At 37.0% G+C, this 21,156-nt stretch overlaps 1 protein-coding gene across 2 annotated transcripts in view; it reads right to left on the bottom strand.

The window, feature by feature from the left end:
* Positions 1 to 21,156, bottom strand: part of tafa5l (TAFA chemokine like family member 5, like) — a 90,505-nt gene that overhangs the window by 52,026 nt on the left and 17,323 nt on the right. Inside the window, exon 1 of one of the 2 annotated variants that reach the window (XM_055168640.2) lies at positions 2,102 to 2,847. The exons of the other annotated variant lie outside the window; for it this stretch is intronic. Within the exon in view, the coding sequence (XP_055024615.1) occupies positions 2,102 to 2,198 (97 nt within the window). The 5' untranslated portion in view covers positions 2,199 to 2,847. Of the gene's footprint in view, positions 1 to 2,101; positions 2,848 to 21,156 lie in introns of those variants that run through there. 2 annotated transcript variants of the gene reach the window in all.

Here is a 21,156-nt window from a genome sequence, read left to right as displayed (position 1 = left end):
GTGCGTTCGATCCCATGGAAAATAAAATGTATAGCTTGGATAAAACCATCTGCCATCAATGCGAAGATAAATGCAATAGAAAAACTCTTTGGGTAGCTATATTAAAACTCCTTAAAATACTACAGATAGCTCACCTACTGCATATTACTCTCTGTATTTTAAACTGCTATAGAAGACAATATTTTAAACATCAAAAAATGACACACACACCTTTATCAGTACCAGGAAAAGTCTCTGATGTGCAGTGCAGCATTTGGCTGATGTTTGGGACCAGCTGTCAAACGCAAGCAGATGTCGGTCAGTGCTATGAGCTTGTGCATAAGCAGGTTACAGATTTGCACATGCAGAGATGCTGGTTTGAATCTCATATTAAATTTGCACAGGCGTCAGTTTGAGTGTTCAACGGTGCAGGAAGGACAGAAATCTTTTAACAATATTTAACAAATGACTAATCTTCGCTCCGAGCTTTCTGGGGAATTCCACTAAGGCAGGATGGGTAATTTTTTAATTGGACCCTAGACAATGGATTTTAATCTTGTAAATCTTCCCGTTACGCCGGGCAGTGCTGAAAATGGTCTTTGCATTATCGGTGATGTCATCACAAGCGTTCTGTTGTGATTCTGGATGACAGCTCTGGCCTGAGAGAACAACATAATTAAATGACGAATAAAAAACACTGTTGGCTCACAAAGACAGACATACGCATCACTACAATTTTCCTGTGATTAAACAAGTATCAAGATGTGCATTTGTAAAACCTGCATGCTGGATCTTTTTAAAAGTCCATTAAGAGGACGAGAGTGATGAAGTTCTTTCATCACATGACCGCAGAGTTCAAGAGTCGTGCTTTTAAGTGTAAATTACGCTACGCCGAACAGCCGCAAAGGTCGATGGTCACACACATTGATAAATCAATATTTCACCCGCAGCTTCAGCAGGGTCATGGATATCATTACTGAAATGAAAGGTAACCACAGATATCACAGGCTGTCACTTCACACTGAAATTCATTCAGTGGTGAGGTCTGTCTTACACCAAAAACCAAGCGAATTTCACAAAGCCAAGCACATTCAACTGAAGCAGTAATAATAGTGATGTTTATGGATGAGCTTCCCTCCTCTGAAATCGTATCATGGTGGTCTAAACGTACAGACCACCGTGTTATCAGACCACAATGCACTATACAGACCTGTATGTTCTTCTCTAAACCAAGCTACAGGCCACCAACCCAAACAGCTTTACCACTAACTGTGAGAGCTTAGAAGGTGTGTTTGATCCTTAAAATACAAGACGGCTAATGTGTAGTATACAGACTGTCTATATAAACGTAGGGATTTATGCAGCAGGGTGCCTGTAAATCTGCAATAATACTGTGCAAAGAAGTCAGAGAGAGATGAAGAGGTAATATCCCTAATATCTCTTATTATACCCTCTGTTAACTGCCCCCCCAAATCTCATCCCACCCAAACCACCACCCCCCTACTGAGAGCCATCTGCAAAACTTCCACATCGGCACACAAACGCTGTGCACAACCGACATGCCTCCAAATGCCTCTTTAGGGCAGTTAGCTGATCAGATCAGATGTGAGTCAGATTCGAACCCCAGGACTCAAAATCCAACATCGAAGAATCAACAAATCATAGTGTGTTGAGCTTTTCAGCATGCCGTAATTCAAATACACACATGCATACAAATGCCATGTTCTCTAAACACATTATTCACAGTATTTGGAAAAGCAAAAACCAGGAACTTTCCAAACCTGCATGGCACATCTGACACTATAACCAATCTGACAAGTCACAATGGACTCCTCAAAGCCACAGTGATGTTTGGCCTCTTTATTATGATGTGAATTTCCATAATAATAACACCAGAGTCTCTCAAAGGACCTTTATCTGTCCTATGCACTATGCTTGAGTCTCCTGGGTCTTAAGCAGGCACAAAAGCCTGGCTCACAGAAATCTGACAGCTGCATTTATTTAAAAAAACAACAACTTTAGAAAAGGAACAAAATCATCGGGAACTCATGCATAAATATGATTGGGTCCATTTGGACTGTGTTACTACAGTAAAAGTCATGTAGTGATGCTCAGCACTTGCCTTCTTTAAGGAGGTGGGTGTAGATCATCCACAACATGAGAAGGCAGCAGAGAGACGCGCCTCCGCCGGCACAGAGCGCTCGCATCCCCGACTGCATCCTCACTCCTTCCCGCAGAAAATAATCCCAGCTCCCACCTTAAATTAACTTCAATGCAAACTGCCTTACTTCCATAGATTTTCACTGGAATGTGGCCGACACGCCAAAAGAGACTTCATCCGAAGAAAATGTAGGACGCGCGGTGTTTTCCTTTTTACGCATTTCATAAAAAACACATACGAACTGGATTACAACGAAATGACATCGACGGTCATTATTGAACTGTTGTTTGTCAAAATTAAGACCTAACGATACAACAAGGGTTAGGATGCAAAAGCAAAGAACACCAAATGGAGAGAAAACTCATCCAAGTAAAGTAAATAAGTAATTTGGTGCTGTCTTGGAAATTGCGCAAATCCTCTGCGCTCTGGAGAGGTATCCACAGGGTCAGTGGTGCCAGTCCAATGGTAACAGGTCCAGAATGTACGAATGCTGACTGTAGATGAGCTTGTGGCTGGAGATGAAGGTTCGGCTTTACATCTTCGGAAATGCGACTTCTCCAGTGTCCATAACTACGTAGCCAAAACCACCCGTGTCATATCACGCAGGATCTGCCATGTGGAGTTACAGAGAACAGCACACGCGTGATTCCCGTGATTCGTGTCTGCATTCAAAGCTGAGGTCTTCCTTCTCTCCACCTCTCTCTCTCTCTCTCTCTCTCTCTCTCTCTCTCTCGCTCACACACACGCACACACAAACGTAAGGAGGGAAGCAGAGATCAAACAGAATAGGACAGCAACTAAACACTTAACATTAAGATCTTTAAATGATTTAAATGACGTCTATGAATGACTACAGTAATTGCGACCGGCAACATAAATTACAGAGTTGTGACTTTAATTGCAAGTAAATGAAAGTAATGATAATGCTGTGTGATTGACAGCTGTCAAAATGCCATGTGTCAGCTCAGTGACTTCAGGACCAGAACTATCGGATGGTTGTGGATGCATTTGACAATCGAATGTATATTAGATAAATAAATAAATGTGAATTTCTTTTGGTTTATTTGTAAACGTGAATAATTTATCAGCCCATAAAAGCATCTCTAAATACAGAGATGTTTGTGTTCACAAGCCAAAAAGGACGATGTAATAAACACATGACTTCATTATACTGACAACTTTCCTGCTGCAAAAATCAATGACTCGAAATGTTACAGTGCATTTCTTTTTATTGTGTTACAACATCAATTCAAATATATTAAACGGCATCTTTTGAACTAAACGCAACAGAAACGTCATCAATAACAGTAAAAGCGCGCAATTACACAATACAGCAGAAGGTGTTACATTATATCACGTCATAAGGCGTCATAAAGGAAAGATCAGACGTCATATTGGAATACTGACATGCCAGGTGATGAATCTCTGAAATGCTTGACCTGGTCGGAATAAACAGCACTTAAGATAATTCTTGTACAGCAATCACCTTTCAAATCCTTTGAGCCTTATAAGATATGTTATCTCTCTTGCTCTCTCTCCCAAAATGTACCCGTCGTTCTCTGAGGAATATTATCAGGGGCTTCGGCTCCGCATTTTGGTATTCTGTACTGTGCTGATGCCATTAGTATCTTTTAACATTCACTGCAAAGCTCCATTAGATAAACACAGTTTTTCTATTTGGCTAATGGTATGACATTTTTCTTCTTTTAATAGTATGAATAATGTTAGTCAGCAACGTGGACATGCCATGTTTTATCATGTTGGATGAATGAACACACTGTTCCACTATAATAAAGACCACATATTTGTTTACTCAAATCAATATGTGTATGACTTTTTATCAACACTAAAAGGATGTATTTGAAAAATATATTTAATTATATTTTTATTTGACTTTTTTTAATCTTAACACAGTGACCTGAAAAACAGTAATATACTACGGAGCCCTTAAAGGGGGCATGGATTAAAAATTAAATAAAGTTTAGTTTCGCGTGCACACGTGGAACTTTCGTGTGCGCACGTGAAAGTTTCGCTTTCAAGTGCGCATGCGAAAGTTTCACGTGAGCACATGAAACTAAACTTAAAAAAATTCTGCTCATGAAGGTTTCGCATGAGCACATAAAAGTTTCATGTGAGCACATGAAACTAAACTTTAGAATTTTTTACTCCAATGTCACTCGGTAAAATACAGTAAAGATGAAAGCAAGATTTAAGTTGAAACTAAAATGCAGCAATTTTTGTCAAATCAACATTACTACTTAAAATAGCAGGTTGAATTGACTTGTAAAACCAAACTTTTAATTTCATGCTGCATTTTTTACAGTGTACAATATGCATTTAGTAAAACTGACACCTGCTAAACAATAAACAATTGGTGAAATCCAAACTATATTTGAGAATTAGATTTTGAAATGTATCTGTAGCACACAGCGCAAGGGTTGAAGGTTCGAACCCCAAAACTGTTAAAACTTTGCTGTAGTTTTACAGCTATATGCCAGTAACTTACTGTAGATTTAAATGTATGTTATTTACTGGCAACAGTTTGTTTTAAAGTTAAAAATGAACATTACACATAAAATCTTTATCTTAACAGAATAAACCTATAAAATAACATCCTCATGCAAAGCATGAGGGGAACCAGAAATCCTCATCAACATTTTTCTGTTTTTTTCTTCAGATTTTGTTTCCCAGAATGCTTTGCATGACCCTGTTATTTTAGATTTATTCTGTAAAGATAAAGACTTGTTAATGTTTAATGCTCATTTAACTTTAAACAAACTGTTGCCATAACATCAATTTAAATCTACAGTAAGTTACAGGCAACCAGCTGACAGTAATACTGTCATTTTTACAGAAATAATATAGTTTACAGATAACATAAATACTATGAATGCGCTTTAAGTTGTTTTAGATAAAAGCATCTATTAAATGTGTAAATGTAATGTCATTTAGAATCTAAAACCCCTTTGGTCTTCACAACATATTGTGGAAATAAATGCAAATTGGCCGGCCCACACGTGTAGCCTAGTTTTCTACATTGTTTTAAAGCCTGGTGGCCTTATCCACTGATCCCAGACCTGTGCGTGCACATGTTTGAAGAACTAAAACTTTGAGTTCGGCCATCTGTGCGGCCAATAAAGCTGCGGTTTGTGGAGCACGCTGTCAGATTTAGCACCCTGCCGATGCCTCTCAATCTTCCAAATGAGCGTTGTTAAAAACTCCCTACTCGTACAGAACCATATCAATAATTCAGTCCCAAATCCTAGAACCATCAGCCTTCATTTGTGGTTGGCCCGTTACCTACAGCAGTCTCATGCCAACAGCGTCCAGTGAAAAAAGGGCCTTGGTGATCACAGACTTAATTATCTTATGTTGATGAGAAGGTTACGTATGATCTGAGAAGGGTGACACGGGTCATATGTCATAGTGAGAGCGTGTGACACAAAAAGAAGACCTTTGCCACCGAAGTCTATTAAAAAAGACCCTTGGTCATCATTCCCGGGGGCATCCATTCTTCATTTTAATGGTTTGAGAGTTTGAAAAGTGCATTCATTCGCTCTGTTGCTGCTCGGAGAGAACCGTGTCCAGTAACTTTTGGTGTCTGGAGAATCGGCTTCAGGTGTTTTGAAACGCAGGATTGCATTCATGCAAAAGTAGCATATGGTTGGGGTTTATGTGGTTAACTTTTCTATTTCCTATTAGCATCTTGTCCCTTGTGCCTGGAGAGAAATATAAGAATTCATCATTTTGTGGAACATCATTACTTTTGCATGAGAGCATCAAGAACAGACCTCACTTTGCATGCGTGGCCGTGCCTGTGCATGTGCATCTAGTTTTTGTCGTGTCACTTTTTGTCGTACTCTTCCTCGTATGAATCACTCTTTGTTCCACGTCCATCTTGCCACAACGCACTATCAGCAGGTTGACATTTTCTGCCAATTTGTACGAACTGGAAATGAACAGAATCCAATTACTGTAAATAACAGTTGTGCAGAGACACATAATGGATGGCTATTAGCCTTTTCTTCTATGAATATATGAATACAGTATATGCTTTTGTCAGCTACATTAGTGATTCTCGTGCACCCCGGAGGCTCTTTGAAAGTTTTCAATTTTGACTTTAAAATAAAAGCAAATATATTCTTAAAACAGGCAAAATTTATGCCAAAGCAAAATTGCCTAGGACTACATTTCAGAGATGACTTTTTGTTTTTCTTTCCTCGCAGGCAAATCAAACTTACTAACTAAAATAAGCTTTATGCCTGTAATAAAAAATAACATTTTGTCAATAGGGTGAGAAAACTAAACTTAATTTATATGTTCTCTTACATTATTTTAAGGATGGCTGTGTCTGAAACCGCTCCCTATCTCCTAAATAGTGCACTATATTTGCAGTCCGATATACATACATCTGTAGTGGTGTTTGAAACCTGAGTGAACAACTCCATTCCCTACATTCATTCACTATGTTTTACCCACAATGCACTCTGACTTTGAGGCTACATTTGATGTGCATTCGCTCATTCACTGTTTCCCATGACACATTTAAGATGAACGCGTAACTGGAATCAGCTTAAGGATACTGACAGTAAACACCATAAATTTACGTTTATACACTTTTGTTGGTTTGAAAATAAACAAATTAAAAATAAATGTAATACATTTAATTTAAAATATAATGCATATTTTGATCAAATATAATAAATAAACATAATAGTAAATAAATATGACAAGCAGTTGTTTGTTCTCTAATACAATAAACATGACAAATGTGACAAACAGTAAGAACGTAAACTTTACTGTTTCACAGTATAACCCATAAAGCCATGAATAAGGGTTTATGATGAATCTCTGGTAAATCATGGTATTTATATCAGTGTCCAAGCGGTTTCGGACAAAGCAGATGTTTAGATGTCTTTGTCGGAGTACAAATCAAACACTTTCTTTTCTCTACAAAACAGCAACAATCTGTCCATCTCAACAAATGTCACAGCCAATCAGACAAAACTTAAACAAAATGCACATTTAAAACAAAAGCATCTACTGCTTCGATTAAAGCTACAGTTTGAAAAGTAAGTGGTGCTTCTTGATGAATCTTTAGACTATAAAAAATGTAAGAAAGAAAAAGGTCTTTAAAAAACCTTTGACTGAACCTTCTTTGAGGTACCAAAATTTTTTTCTATGCCATTGCTTCTTTCTCTATTCTTTAGCTTCTTTCTTTTAAGAGTGTGCTTGATGATTTTCAGTCACATTATCAATTACTTTTATTTTAAATTAGAGATGCACCAATACATCGGTCAGTATTGTTATCGGTCGATAAAAGCCATTTATCACGCATTAAAAAACAGCCGATAGTCATGGGCGAAAAATCTGATATGTCAGTCAAAAGAGAAATTTCTTATGTAGTATTTTTGTCTTCTTTTCAGTACAAATATCAAAAAATTCTTAAATCAAGATGTATTTTCTTGATGAGCAAAATGGCCTAAGAATTACACGAATATCTTGCGCCAGCAACCTCATTTTGTCATGATTTATTAAAGACGTGCAGTGGATAATTATTGCTGAAAAGATGTGGTGTAGTTACTTTTGTGACTCCCCTTATTGCTTATGCATTTCTAGGAGTTTACTTTTCAAAGGACATTTTATGGGAGGAGATTATTTAAATGATTTACGCAATGCGATTTGCTAAAGTTTGCGCGTGATATTACTGGTATTTGCGGCATTATTTAAAGCTGAAAAAACACGTCTTTAATCATTTTCCACTTGAAATGGCTGCAATTATTGTAACACTTATTGCTGATAGGAGGAGGCATCTCAAAGATCAGAGAGCGCATGGGACAAAGCAGAGGATTTTTTTACACATAACATTTTATTTGGAATGCCAGAGGAAGATATTATTCAAAAATATTGTTTGCCAAGTTATTATTATTTTTTATTTTTTTGCTGGAGGAAATAAAAGAGGAAACTTTAGGAGAAGTCACACAATACCAGACATTTCAAAATTACTTGTAAACCATCATCTTTTTCCTCCAGTTCTTTTCAGTGTCCTATGGCTTCATTAGCTGTGATGTCTGTGGTGCTGAACTCAAGCTCATCAGGTGTCAGTAGATCACCTGCACCTCATCAGCTCTGCTTATTTGCGACCCTGAATTTGCGCTGCTCTTAGTAGATTGTGTTAGTCATTATGGAAATCAGTTGTTGTGCCTGTGTTATTTTAGTTTATGCCTTTTTAGTAAATAACCCGCAGATATTACCACTCCCATTGGCGCTTTTTGGGAATTGCGCTCTCACGTTAATTTTCCCCATTTAGTAAATCTGGAAGTGTTTAGGAAAAAAGTTCAAGATTTTTTTTTCTTACCTCATTGCAGATTTTTTGCTTGTTTTTGCACAAATTTAGTTAATGCAAGTTAATATAATCACCAAACCAGCGGTATCGGCAGATATCAGTCTGAATAATCGGTTATCGGCAGATTTTTTTTATATCGGTGCATCACTTCTAAATTGAACTAATATTATTGAAAATGCTTAATGCTAAATGGTCTGTGAGATCACATGAAGAAAAGAAGTTTGGAAAATGCTGAGCTGCATGATTATGCAGTGAATATTTAGAAAGCAAACAAGAGTATAATATATGAAAGTGTCGCTGAACAGAGCACACAATAGCAATTTGGTTATGATTAAGAGGATTCTGTATTGGCCATCTGGTTAGCAATTATAAAAATGATAATTTGGACTTTATAATGCATTTATATTGCTTTCTATAAAAGGTCTGGGGCTTACGAAGAATTATGATTTTCATTAGGGCCAAATAACAGTGATGTGATCCCATCGGTAATTATGACACCTCCTGATTTTCACCTTCTGTCAGCATTGAGAAAGCACAGAAATAAAGCTTTCAAGGTCAAATCAATATTATACCATATACCTGAAATGACTGTAATGTTAAAAAAATTGAAAATCAATAAGAATATTATTTTTATTAAGCAAACATATGTCAAAACATACACATACTGTATGGCCATTTAATGAAAACTATTTTATCACAGGTGTAAGTTTTAAGTTTAGCTATGAGTGACAGTAAAACGATTACTTCGATTAGCTTTCTCCTCACCGCCCGAAGAAAACAAAACCAGAAACCTTGACTGCAAAAAGCTAACTGTGCATTAAAGCAGCACAAAGTCCGAATAAACAAACAACAAAATAATGTAAGCATCTATTTTCAGCTGCAGAATATTTTAGCCGATGCGTAACAAATTTCCTATATATTAAAAACTTTTTACCCCGCATCTTTATGCCATCATGCAGATGAGATTTTTGTTAATGAGCGAGCATAATAGCGTGTGTTTTGAGGATGGCATTATGGGTAATCACTTGTGTTTCTTATCTCACGCCTGTTAACGACAGTGTTCGCTAAAACAGCAAAATTGCCTCTGTCAAGTGCTTCTTTCATTGGAAATTAGCTCTTTATCGGAACCTGCAGCCAGAGGAAACATCATACATCAGCTCCTCGGCTTTATCGTATTTTCAATTCTTTCCTCTAATGGAGTTATCTGCAATTTCTCTGCTATCAGGCCGAAGAGTGGAACTGAGCCGGTTTGAGGAATGTGGTTTGATTTGCATTGTTTAATAGCTTTTTTATTCTAACACTTTCAATGATTAGTGAACGCACTTTGCCGACGACCGTCGTCCGATCGTTAATCTTCTCCGGCGTGTTATTGTGGGAGTGAATAATCGGGTGGTGAATAATTACAGTCGCGTTAATAAGAGTAAATAGGAAGTTCTTAACACATAAAAGAAATGCTCAAAAACATACTCATCAAACGCACCAGAATGTCCTCGGAAATGAAAGGTTTGCTCATTAAAATCCAGCCATTCGGTCGACTGTAATAACTGTGACACGGCCAAATTTCTGTTCTTTCTTCTACAGCTCACGGGTGATGAAAAGAGCTGCATGACCTGCTCTCAAGGTCACGGCGGCATCGAGCTTCTGCGCTTTTTCTGCTCTGGTGCTTCTCCAACTTTTCAGGCTGAGTAGCACCTTTGATCAAATCACTAGACCGTCCGTAAATGATGGTTTAGTAACAGGCATTGATCAATCCAGCTCATATATCAGAGCAACACCTAAAACGCAGTTGCATGCAGACTAAAGGGCTCATTATAGTTGTGCGTTGGTCCTACAGCGTAGGCTACAGGTCGGTTTTAATATATACTTCTGTGCAGTGTTACCAACTATTTTTGATTGAAAGTAGCTAAAGCTTGCTTGGAAAGTTGCTAAATGTCGCTAGATTACGTCATTAGATTTTTAGCATAACAGTGATGTCATCACGTCATTTTGCATTTCCTACTACATTGGCCCATCAATCATGTTTCTCTTACTTTCCGAACGGTCACAAATTGCATTTTAATACACCCAAATGCCTAAAAAGTTTTCTTGTTTGCTTGTTATCTGTTTCTGTTCTCAGAAAATGAAACAAGTGCTCATGTTTATATGTCCAAACAGTCCAGTTTCAAAACATATGAGGAGCAAAGAATACGCTGATAAATGATTAGAAACGTTGTTTTGTAGGTACGCAGCTCAGTTTGTCTGTGCTACTCACACAAAAACATTTCTTTTTATACAGTGGTTTATTCAAAGACCATTTTACAGTTTCATCCCGCCTTAAATGTAAGCCATTGCGGGATCAGCCAGCTTCAGCTTCCCGCACACACGATTATGCCATCTGGACACAGAGAGATGAACAACATGATGGGAGAGACTCGCCGCGCAAGGACTAGGCCGCCTGTGAGTGCTTTGGGACGAGGGTGGGGCCCGCGAGAAGAATAAATGATATGTGCTTTCACAACAGGGTCCCAACAATGGCAGAAAAAGTCGCTATATTTGTCGCTAGTCGCTTTGTTGAAAAAAGACGCTTAAAGAGGTCTGAAAAGTGGCTAAATCTAGCAACAAAGTCGCCAAGTTGGCAAGACTGCTTCTGCGTCGTTGTCGTCACTCATGACGATGTGCAATTACACATCCAGACCGCTAGTAGGCAGTATCAACGTGTGTGTAACCCAGAGAAGTAGTGCAACAGCCAAAGAAGAAGCAGATTGGCCAGTAAACCCACAAATGATAAAGAAGCAGCTTGTTGTGCATGATTTGAGAAGGGCAGCAGTGATGGATGGAAATAGACAGCGACTTTTGTTGCACTTTGAGTTAAATCACTCCTCATATTGGCCCATCTTTGTTCTTACCGTCGCAAGCGGAAATGCCTATGAAGAATTTTTTTACCTGATGGGTGGGGTTCTAGTGGACCAATCACAGCGCTTGTGGTCCGCGTAGCACGGAGGCGTTGTTAAAATTTTGGTGAGGTGTGTGGCAGACTACACACAGCCTATGCATAATAACCTATGACATCACTACAGCGCATAACACACAACTATAAATTACACAATTACCTAATATTTCAATTTATCCTAAATTTGAGTTTGTTGTTAAAACTGTGTCAGACTGGTAAGATAGTAGCCGTCTCCCTGTGTTTCTATATTCTTCTTGCCCAACAATTTCCCATGCTGTCCACAACAGATGTACCAATTAAGATTCCCAATTAAGTTCCCAAACCATACCGTAATACAATACCTCAAGTACAAGTATTTCTAAAACAGACTTATAAAACAACAGATAATCTTGTTGACCAAACTCTGATGTAGACCAGTGCAAATCCATTCAGTGCGTGTCTTCCATGTACTCATTACTGATTTAGTGAACGTGTGACCTTTATATGATGGCAATGAAAAGATCAGAGGCCATCAACTTCAATGACCAATTTATGATGATATTTATTTAACTATATTATCAGGGCTGTGGTTGGATAAAGGGGGCGGTATTATTATAATTCGCCTTACTACCTACCTCACAAAACCAGCGAAATCTGAATGACCTATTTTTTCACATGCTTGCAGTAAATGGCTTTCCCAAACTAAGTTACTGGGTTGATATTTTTAATGTTTTCTAGATTGATATAAGCACTGGGGACCCAATTATAGCACTTAAACGTGGAAAAAGTCTGATTTTCACGCAATGACCCCTTTAACAATGGCACGACGAAAGAAGTGTGTTTTTGGAAGTAAGGAGAACAAAACTTTATTCAGCTTTCCAAGTAACCCTGTCTTAAGACAACAGTGGATGCATTTTTTTCCCAGACAGCAAGATAATTGGGAATGGGTTTATGTTGCCTGCATTTCAAAGATGACTGCTTTACAAACAAGCCCCAGTTTGACACCGGATTTGGCAATAGTTTACAACTGAGTGATGGAGAGGTCACAACGTTAAAAGACCCTGTTCATGAGTCGGAACCACAGGCGGTAAGTAAATCAAAATCTAATCTAAAGTGTTATTGTTTGCCATCGGCACATAAGTGAATATGAAGAGTTTCGTTGCGTTTTTTTTATTTTTTCAGAAATCTAATTTTTTGGTTGTGCATTCCAATTAATATCAATTCAACTGCAGTTGGTTTGTTTTGATTTAAACTTTCATAACTTCAAAAATACAGCTAAGTCGCACCATAAAACAAAATAATAACATGATAACATAATAATAAACATGTTTTGACAAAAATGTCAAGAGTTTTGCAACGAAACTCATCATATAATGTAAACAACATGAACATATAGCTGTGCTCTACTCGTAACCAGTGTTGGGTAAGTTACTCAAAAAAGTTATTAATTACGTTCTAAGTCATATATAGTAAATGTTACAAAGAATGGCTTGAAATGGCTCGAATAAATCCTATAAAAGCACATAAATTATTCTGGTCAGACTTTTTAAGGTCCAATTTTTACTATTAACTAACTATGAACTATACTTTTGTCTCAATATAGTCCTAATAACTGTTTATTAATACTTAGTAAAGTAGTTGTTAAGTTTAGGTATTGGTAATTGTGTAGGATTAAGGTTGTATAATAAGCTTTTGCAGGATCAGGCATTAATATCTGCTTTATATTAATAAAAAGCCAACATCTCAGTAATATTAATGCTAACTAGTTAATAGCGAGAATTGTAATCTAAACAAATAGTGTGTTACCATTATTTTTTAACTCACCAAAGTAACTGAGAAAGATACATGAAAAACATGCATTTTAACCTTCGACTTTAAATGTTGATGTTAAATCCATTGTATTATATATCATTGAACTACAGTCCATACACAGTATTTACTTCAATTACTCAGAAGTTACTGTCATTAAATTACTGAGTAATCCCTATCTTTACTTTTTAAAGGAAAAAGTAATTAAATTACAGTAACTAATTACTTGTTAACTTACACCCAACACTGCACACTTTATCTCCTCCCACCGTACGCTTTCAAGAGTTTGGCCTTTTTTGGAAAAGAAACGGAAAGGCTGTTCTGTCTTTTATAAATCTGACAACACCAAACAAGAAACTGTGTTATGTGATCTTTATATAAAATGTTACCTAACTCATTTGGTTCTTAAAAATAGAAGATTTGGGTACTAACGTACGTTAGATTTTTCTTGCCTTTGACTCACCATCCCTGAAGGCCAGATCTCTTGAAGCTGTTTGTATGAAAGCTTTCATGAACGGCAAAAACATCCTGAAATTTAACAATTCAACTCCAACATTATTAAATCATTAAGAGCCTTTTCTATCCAGCACTAAAACAACAAGAGACAATGATTATTTGTGTGTTTGTCCAAACGCGTCTAGCTCACACATTTATGCTAATGCCTCTCACAGATAATCATTTCCTCTACGCTGCACAGAAGTGTACTGTACTGTAACAAAACACTTTGATTTACATGCATACTCCCACACAGTGAGGGTCAAGCCACATCAGCTCTTCACAAATATTGCGGTATTTATATGTCCACTGAAATTACATCAGGGTCTTGGTAGGGAAAAGAAGAAGCAACTTCCTCCACAAGACATCAAACCCACATTTACCATCAAATGAAAAATACATTCAAACCTGAAATGTTAATGGTGCTTATAATCTGTTATAATCTGGTGCCCCGAGCAAAGGTTATCAGTGATGCTACTGGCAAAGCTATTGTGTACATCAAACACACATGCACGCACCTATTTTGTTGATTGAATTCATAATATTTTCTATAATCTAAGAGTATATCTTAAACGTTATAATCATTTTGAAATGACTTACTATTGATTGGTTCAACTATTGATTTTATGTTTTACTGTCCTTGTGGGGACACTTTGCCACCTTAATAGACAAAATTTGAGACACACATACACGTTTACTATGCTACAGTATACTGTCAAGAAAAAATGATCACAAGCTGTCACTGGGGCAGCACACTTTAAATGGTCCTAATAATATGTAGGTACAGATATGTATCCAAATAAATGAAAGGGTACCACACCACCAGTGATAGCTAGGGATCCACTGTAAAAAATATGCAGCATTTTGGTCAAATCAACATATTTTAAAAAATATTAAGTTTCAACTTGATTTTATAAGTTATGTCAACATTTCACAAGCCAAAACCTAAAAATAGGTTAAATTGACTTGCAAAGTAGTTTAACATAATGCAGCATTTTACAGTGTATAGAAAGGTTCGCTAAATAATAACAAAATAAAAGGCTACTGTTTTTCATGCACAACTTACAATAAATAATGCAGACTAACCCAAACCTCACCCAGAAATGAAACTTTTTTGAAGTTATAAAATCACTTTACGTACTTTATTTATGCATACATTTTCCCCAAACAAAGACGTTTCCAAATGTCCCAAAAGTAAGGCTGCATCAGATGAGGACAATCTGTCCTCTAACTACTGATAAGTGTGTATGCACACATACTGCACACACAATTTAAGATGCATGAATATTCATTTAAAACCTTTAAAAAATATACTTTTTAAAAATTAGGCTTGAGTGTTTAAAATGATTTTTCACAGACACATAAGGTGACCAAAACAATCTGTGATCAATTTCTGCTTTTAAAATACTTCTAACATGACTGAATTCATTATATTTTCTATATTCTAATAGTACATCTTAAACCTTTATATACCTTTAATTTTAAACATTTAATTTAGAATATTTTGTTTAAAAAATCTTTTGGGACCGTTGATTTCAAGGTTCTCCAATTTAGTTGATTTTGGGGCGGTTTCCTGGACAGGGATTAGACTAGTCCTAGACTTAAACACTTTTAAGAGCTCTCCAAACTGAAAACAACTTGCACTGACATATCTTAAAATACATCAGTGCCCTTTGTTTTACCTCAAAATGCACACAGGTAATGTTTTTAATAAGGCATGTTTGTTAAATCTAGTTATATTTCCTAATTAAACTAAGGCCTAGTCTTGGATTAAGCTAATCCTGGTCCGGGAAACCGCCCCTTGAGGTTTTAGAGTCTTTGTGAGGTCACTTGGTCCCCCTATAGACTTGCATGCATATATCACACACACACACACACACACACACACACAAACACGCATGCACACACACACACACACACACACACACACACACACACACACACACACACAAACACGCATGCACACACACATATGCATGCACACACTCGCTACAGTACAATAAAAAAGGTTAAAAAATAGTCCCAAGCAGTCAATGGGGCAGTACCCCTGCTGATCAGTTCCTGCTATTAAGTTTTGAAGTGATTGAAGTGATACAGGGTTTAAGATGGGAATAAATAAATATACTCTACTCATACATGCTCTTAAAAACACAAAAGATTTAAAGAAAGAAACTTCCTGAGCGGCAAAGCAACAGAAAGGAAATAAAAAGAGTTTATAATCATCCCAGCTCCGCACTGAAATCCTTTTATTCTTCTCTGTCGTATGAAAACTTAATACCTGAAATTAACACTTTATGATTCACTTAACGTTTAATAAAATATGAAAGAAAATGATGTGCGTCTCATTGAAACCCTATAGTATTGTTATAATGTGTATTTTAAAATAGATTCTTCGTCAGTGGTTCTTTGGAGATCCTTAAAGCAGCAGTACGTACTGTAAAGAACAGGAGAAGTTTGTTGAAATTTAAAGTAGTTCTTTTATAGCTCCAACCGGATCTCTCATTACATCTTGATTCATTTGCATCAATATCTCTCTAAACAATAATAAAAACAGTGTTGGCTCAAAACACCAGGGCTATATTTTATGCAAAGCATTTAAAACTACAAAAGCCAACTCAGCTCAAACTCAGTTGCTCTCTGTAAAGAATCTCTAAGACTTTTACATTCCTCCTGGTGGGATTAAAACAACAATCGCTTCCTGAGACTTCACCAGATAAAAAGACATGGTGGTCGGTTGCTTATGGACACCGTAAAATGGGTTTTAGCTTTTAATGTCCAACTACCAGAGAGAGAGAGAGAGAGAGAGAGAGAGAGAGAGAGAACACTGAAGCACTGGAGAAAAGCTTTAAGGCAGAGCTGCTCATAGACATTCATGCGACAATAGCTAATCACATGTGACATTAATAACTTTTTAACCTCGATATAGCAACACACACTGTCATACAAATGCACTTAAAACCTCTTTAACAACCTCTATCTTTTTTCATCATCACATAGTTCTTGAAATGTAAGGGTACTCATCTCTGCCAGTATACTGTTAAATTACCATCATAAACAAAAAGAGAAAGAAAAAGAAAGAGAGAGAGAGAGAGAGAGAGAGAGAGAGAGAGAGAAAAGGGGGGAGATTATGTAGCCCTTGTATAACTGAAATGGTTCGTAAAAAAATAGCAAGAATGTAAATTATGTAAGGTTTAGCGATCACTAATCTTGTAGACGAGACAAGAGGCGAAATTTTTTATAAAAACTGAATTTTAAAAGCTAATGTTTTAGACAGAGATATATTTTTGCTGTTGTCAATCACAATGTTGTCTATCAATACCATGTTGAATTTTGAACAAATGTAAAAAAAAAAAACTTCAGTATAATTTCACTTTGAATACAAGTAGTGCATTGTTACTTTTGACCCTGTCAGCTGGGAAGAGAGTAACACACAGGGGGATCAAAAGTAACACAACAAAATGAGAGAGATTTTTGTGTTAAATTTGTTTTTAGTAAATATACATGACTATGACCTTGTTTATATGTAACTGCATACATATTTTGTCATTAATTAAATCACGTTTTCATTTTAAATGTTTCAAAATACATAAAAGCAACCCGACAGTACAAACTTGAATTGTTGACAATAAAAAAAAAAAATGTCAACACTATGAACACTATGGACATTAAATTAAATTAAAATATACATTTTCTACATAATACAAAAGTATTAGCAGCAGGACCAAAAGTAACAAGTATTACTATCGTCCTGACAGGAACTCCTGACATTTAAACCTAATTTACTTTTATTTTGAAAAACTCTAAGAAGTCAAACTTCAGGATGTGTTATAGCACTAAATAACCTGGAGATTGATCAGTACTGTAACACATCAAACCAGGGCCGGAGTGGGGCCACTTTTCAGCCCGGGAGTTTCAGGCCCAAGACCGGCCCACTTTTTCCATAGTGTTATTCCAAATTAGCACTTTTTTCAAATTGGATAAATAAAGCAACAGTTCAGCTCTTACTATAGTTTTTATTAATATCATGGTTCAACAAACAAGGTAAAAGTTAAATAATATTTCACTTAAGATGAGTAGTTAACAAAAATATTCCTCTACACTCTAAAAAAGGCTGGGTTATTTTTTACCCATAATGGGTAAATATTGGACAGAACAAATGCTGGGTTAAAAATAACCCAATGTTGGGTTGTTGTTATGCAACCATGGATTATAATAACCTAACAGTTGGGTTAAAACAACCCAGCATTGGGTCAATTTTAACCCAGCAGCGTGTTCTGTCCAATATTTACCCATTATGGGTAAAAAATAACCCAGCTCTTTTTAGAGTCTATTCCACAAGGAAAGGTTGATAAATTATTAGCATTGCTAATGCTATGAGGGCTATGATTAATCAGATGCAAATAGAAATATAAAACTCAGTCCTAATTAAAAAAGAAAACAGTTTGACAAAAAATATTGAATCCAATATTGGGTAAATATATAGCATAAAAAGTGATTTATAAGCTTTTTTTTAGGCTGGTCATTTTTGACTGGGAACACAAGAGGTGTTATATGGTTCTGAACACAACCTGAGGGTTAAATAACTTTAATTCATATTGTTTACTCATTGCCTCCTCAGTTTCAGCGGCGAACTGGCTTATATGCCGCTCAGAAGCTGCAGTCTATGATTCGCATGTATACACAAAAGGCTAATATTTTAACAAAAAAAATGTTGGCTTGTAAATAGTTTGAAAACGGTATTAGCCGAATAATTACGTTGCTAATGCTAACCATTACTAGGCTTATTTCTCTTTAAGTTACCTGTTGTCACTTTTGTTTATCCTCTTGAAAATAAATCTGTAAGTTTGGCACATTTGGCAGCATCCTCCTCCTCCTCTCAGACGCGTATTGTTACGGTAGGGCCGGCCCAGCCTACCGGAGAAAAGTTTTGGAAAAGACGTCCTATGGACCGAACCAACTCTATGGGAGGGGAGGGGAAAACTCCTTCACATGGTACAACCCATGCAGAGGCTGCGCGCTGCAGTGTCAATGTGAAACGTGTGAAGTGTCATTTAAGAGAAGATAGACTCACTAACGTGACCAATGTTAAAAAAAAAAAACCTTCACCGGCCCAAAAGTGAAGCGGCCCACCGGGAATTCTCCCGGTTCTCCCGATTACCCACTCCGGGCCTGCATCAAACCAGAAACACAATGCATTATTAGAAAAAAATTACCGCTTTAGGAATTTACTTATGGCCGAAAACAGCTTTCTGGACCTACACGCGCAAAACAATAAAGAAATAATGTGATATTTGTCAGCTCTGTCAAGGGTTGCATGCTGAAGATGCTGTCATAGTTTGGGATGCAAATGTTATCAGAGCTCGGAGAAAATCACTTTGTTATTTTCGTCCCGCGTTACTTTCACCCTGTTCTCCCCTATAATCAAATAACAAATTACTATCATTTATATGTGGTCAAAAGATTAATCGCTATTAATCACATATAAAAGTCTGTTTTGCATAATTAAATGTGTCATTATTTTGTATATATAGATACACACAAATGCATGTTTGTATTTAAGAAAATGTACACTCACCTAAAGGATTATTAGGAACACCTCTTCAGTTCCCAGGGACTACGGGTGCAAATTAGCTCTTGAGCTATAACCTGATACTATGCATCTTTCCTTTTAAGGTTAATGTTTAATGTATGTTGTCCCTGTTTCTTTAAATAAATAAAATTCAAAAATTCAAATTCAAGTTTCTCATTAATGCAATTATCTAATCAACCAATCACATGGGAGTTGCTTGAATGCATTTAGTGGTGTGGTCCTGGTCAAGACAATCTCCTGAACTCCAAACTGAATGTCAGAATGGGAAAGAAAAGTGATTTAAGCAATTTTGAGCGTGGCATGGTTGTTGGTGCCAGACGAGCCGGTCTTAATATCTGCTCAGTTACTGGAATTTTTACGCACAACCATTTCTAGGGTTTACAAAGAATGGTGTGAAAAGGAAAAAAACATCCAGTATGCAGCAGTCCTGTGGGCGAAAATGTCTTGTTGATGCTGGAGGTCAGAGGAGAATGAGCCGACTGATTCAAGCTGATAGAAGAGCAACTTTGACTGAAATAATCACTCGTTACAACTGAGGTATGCAGCAAAGCATTTGTGAAGGCACAACACACACAACCTTGAGGCAGATGGGCTACAACAGCAGAAGACCCCACCGGGTACCACTCACCTTCACTATGAATAGGAAAAAGAGGCTACAATTTGCACAAGCTCACCAAAATTGGACAGTTGAAGACTGGAAAAATGTTGTCTGGTCTGATGAGTCTCGATTTCTGTTGAGACATTCAGATGGTAGAGTCAGAATTTGGTGTAAACAGAATGAGAACATGGATTCATCAGGCCTTGTTACCACTGTGCAGGCTGCTGGTGATGTAATGGTGTGGAGGATGTTTTCTTGGCACACTTTAGGCTCCTTAGTGTCAATTTGGCAGCGTTTAAAAGCCATGACCTACCTGAGCATTGTTTCTGACCATGTTCATCCCTTTATGACCACCATGTACTCATCCTCTGATGGCTACTTCCAGCAGGATAATGCACCATGTCACAAAGTTCATTTCAAATTGGTTTCTTGAACATGACAATGAATTCGCTGTACTAAAATGGCCCCCACAGTCACCAGATCTCAACCCAATAGAGCATCTTTGGGATGTGGTGGAACGGGAGCTTCGTGTCCTGGATGTGCATCCCACAAATCTCCATCAACTGCAAGATGCTATCCTTTCAATATGGGCCAACATTTCTAAAGAATGCTTTCAGCACCTTGTTGAATCAATGCCAAATTAAGGCAGTTCTGATGGTGAAAGGGGGTCAAACACAATATAATCCTTTTAAGGTGAGTGTATAGCCTATATATAAATTCATAAAATTATACATAAATACATATTTTTCTTAAATTTCTACATGTATGTGTGTATTTATATATACATAATAATCACACACAAATATATTATGCAAACACAAACTTTTATTTTGTATGCAGTTAATCGTGATCTTTTGACCATTAACGTAACGATACGATTTAACGATTATTTATTCTAAAAATAACTATTTATTCTAAAAAGGAAGGAGATGTCTCTGTGGCATACACTATATATTTTTAGTCATGTGGGAACAGACCACACAAGATGTTATAATAGAAGCGATATGAGCATTATAACATCTCAAGTGTGGTTTGTTCCCACAAGACACAGACCCTCTATTTTTCTCTTAAACATTGACACATATAAGCATCGGTGGAGTCTGGTCTCAGTGGACGCCTCCACAGTAAACGATTTGGTCTCAGTCTCTAACATGCACAGACAGCCTTAAAATTGTTTAGCGCTGCTCATGGAGGTTGCTGGAGCGTGCGCTGATGTGCAGAGAAGAGCGTGCATACGTCCCCAGTTCACCTACAGATCAACATGAACGAT

Source organism: Misgurnus anguillicaudatus, chromosome 5, assembly GCF_027580225.2.
Source record: "Misgurnus anguillicaudatus chromosome 5, ASM2758022v2, whole genome shotgun sequence".
Lineage (NCBI taxonomy): Eukaryota > Metazoa > Chordata > Actinopteri > Cypriniformes > Cobitidae > Misgurnus > Misgurnus anguillicaudatus.
This window is presented reverse-complemented; position numbering and strand designations above follow the sequence as displayed.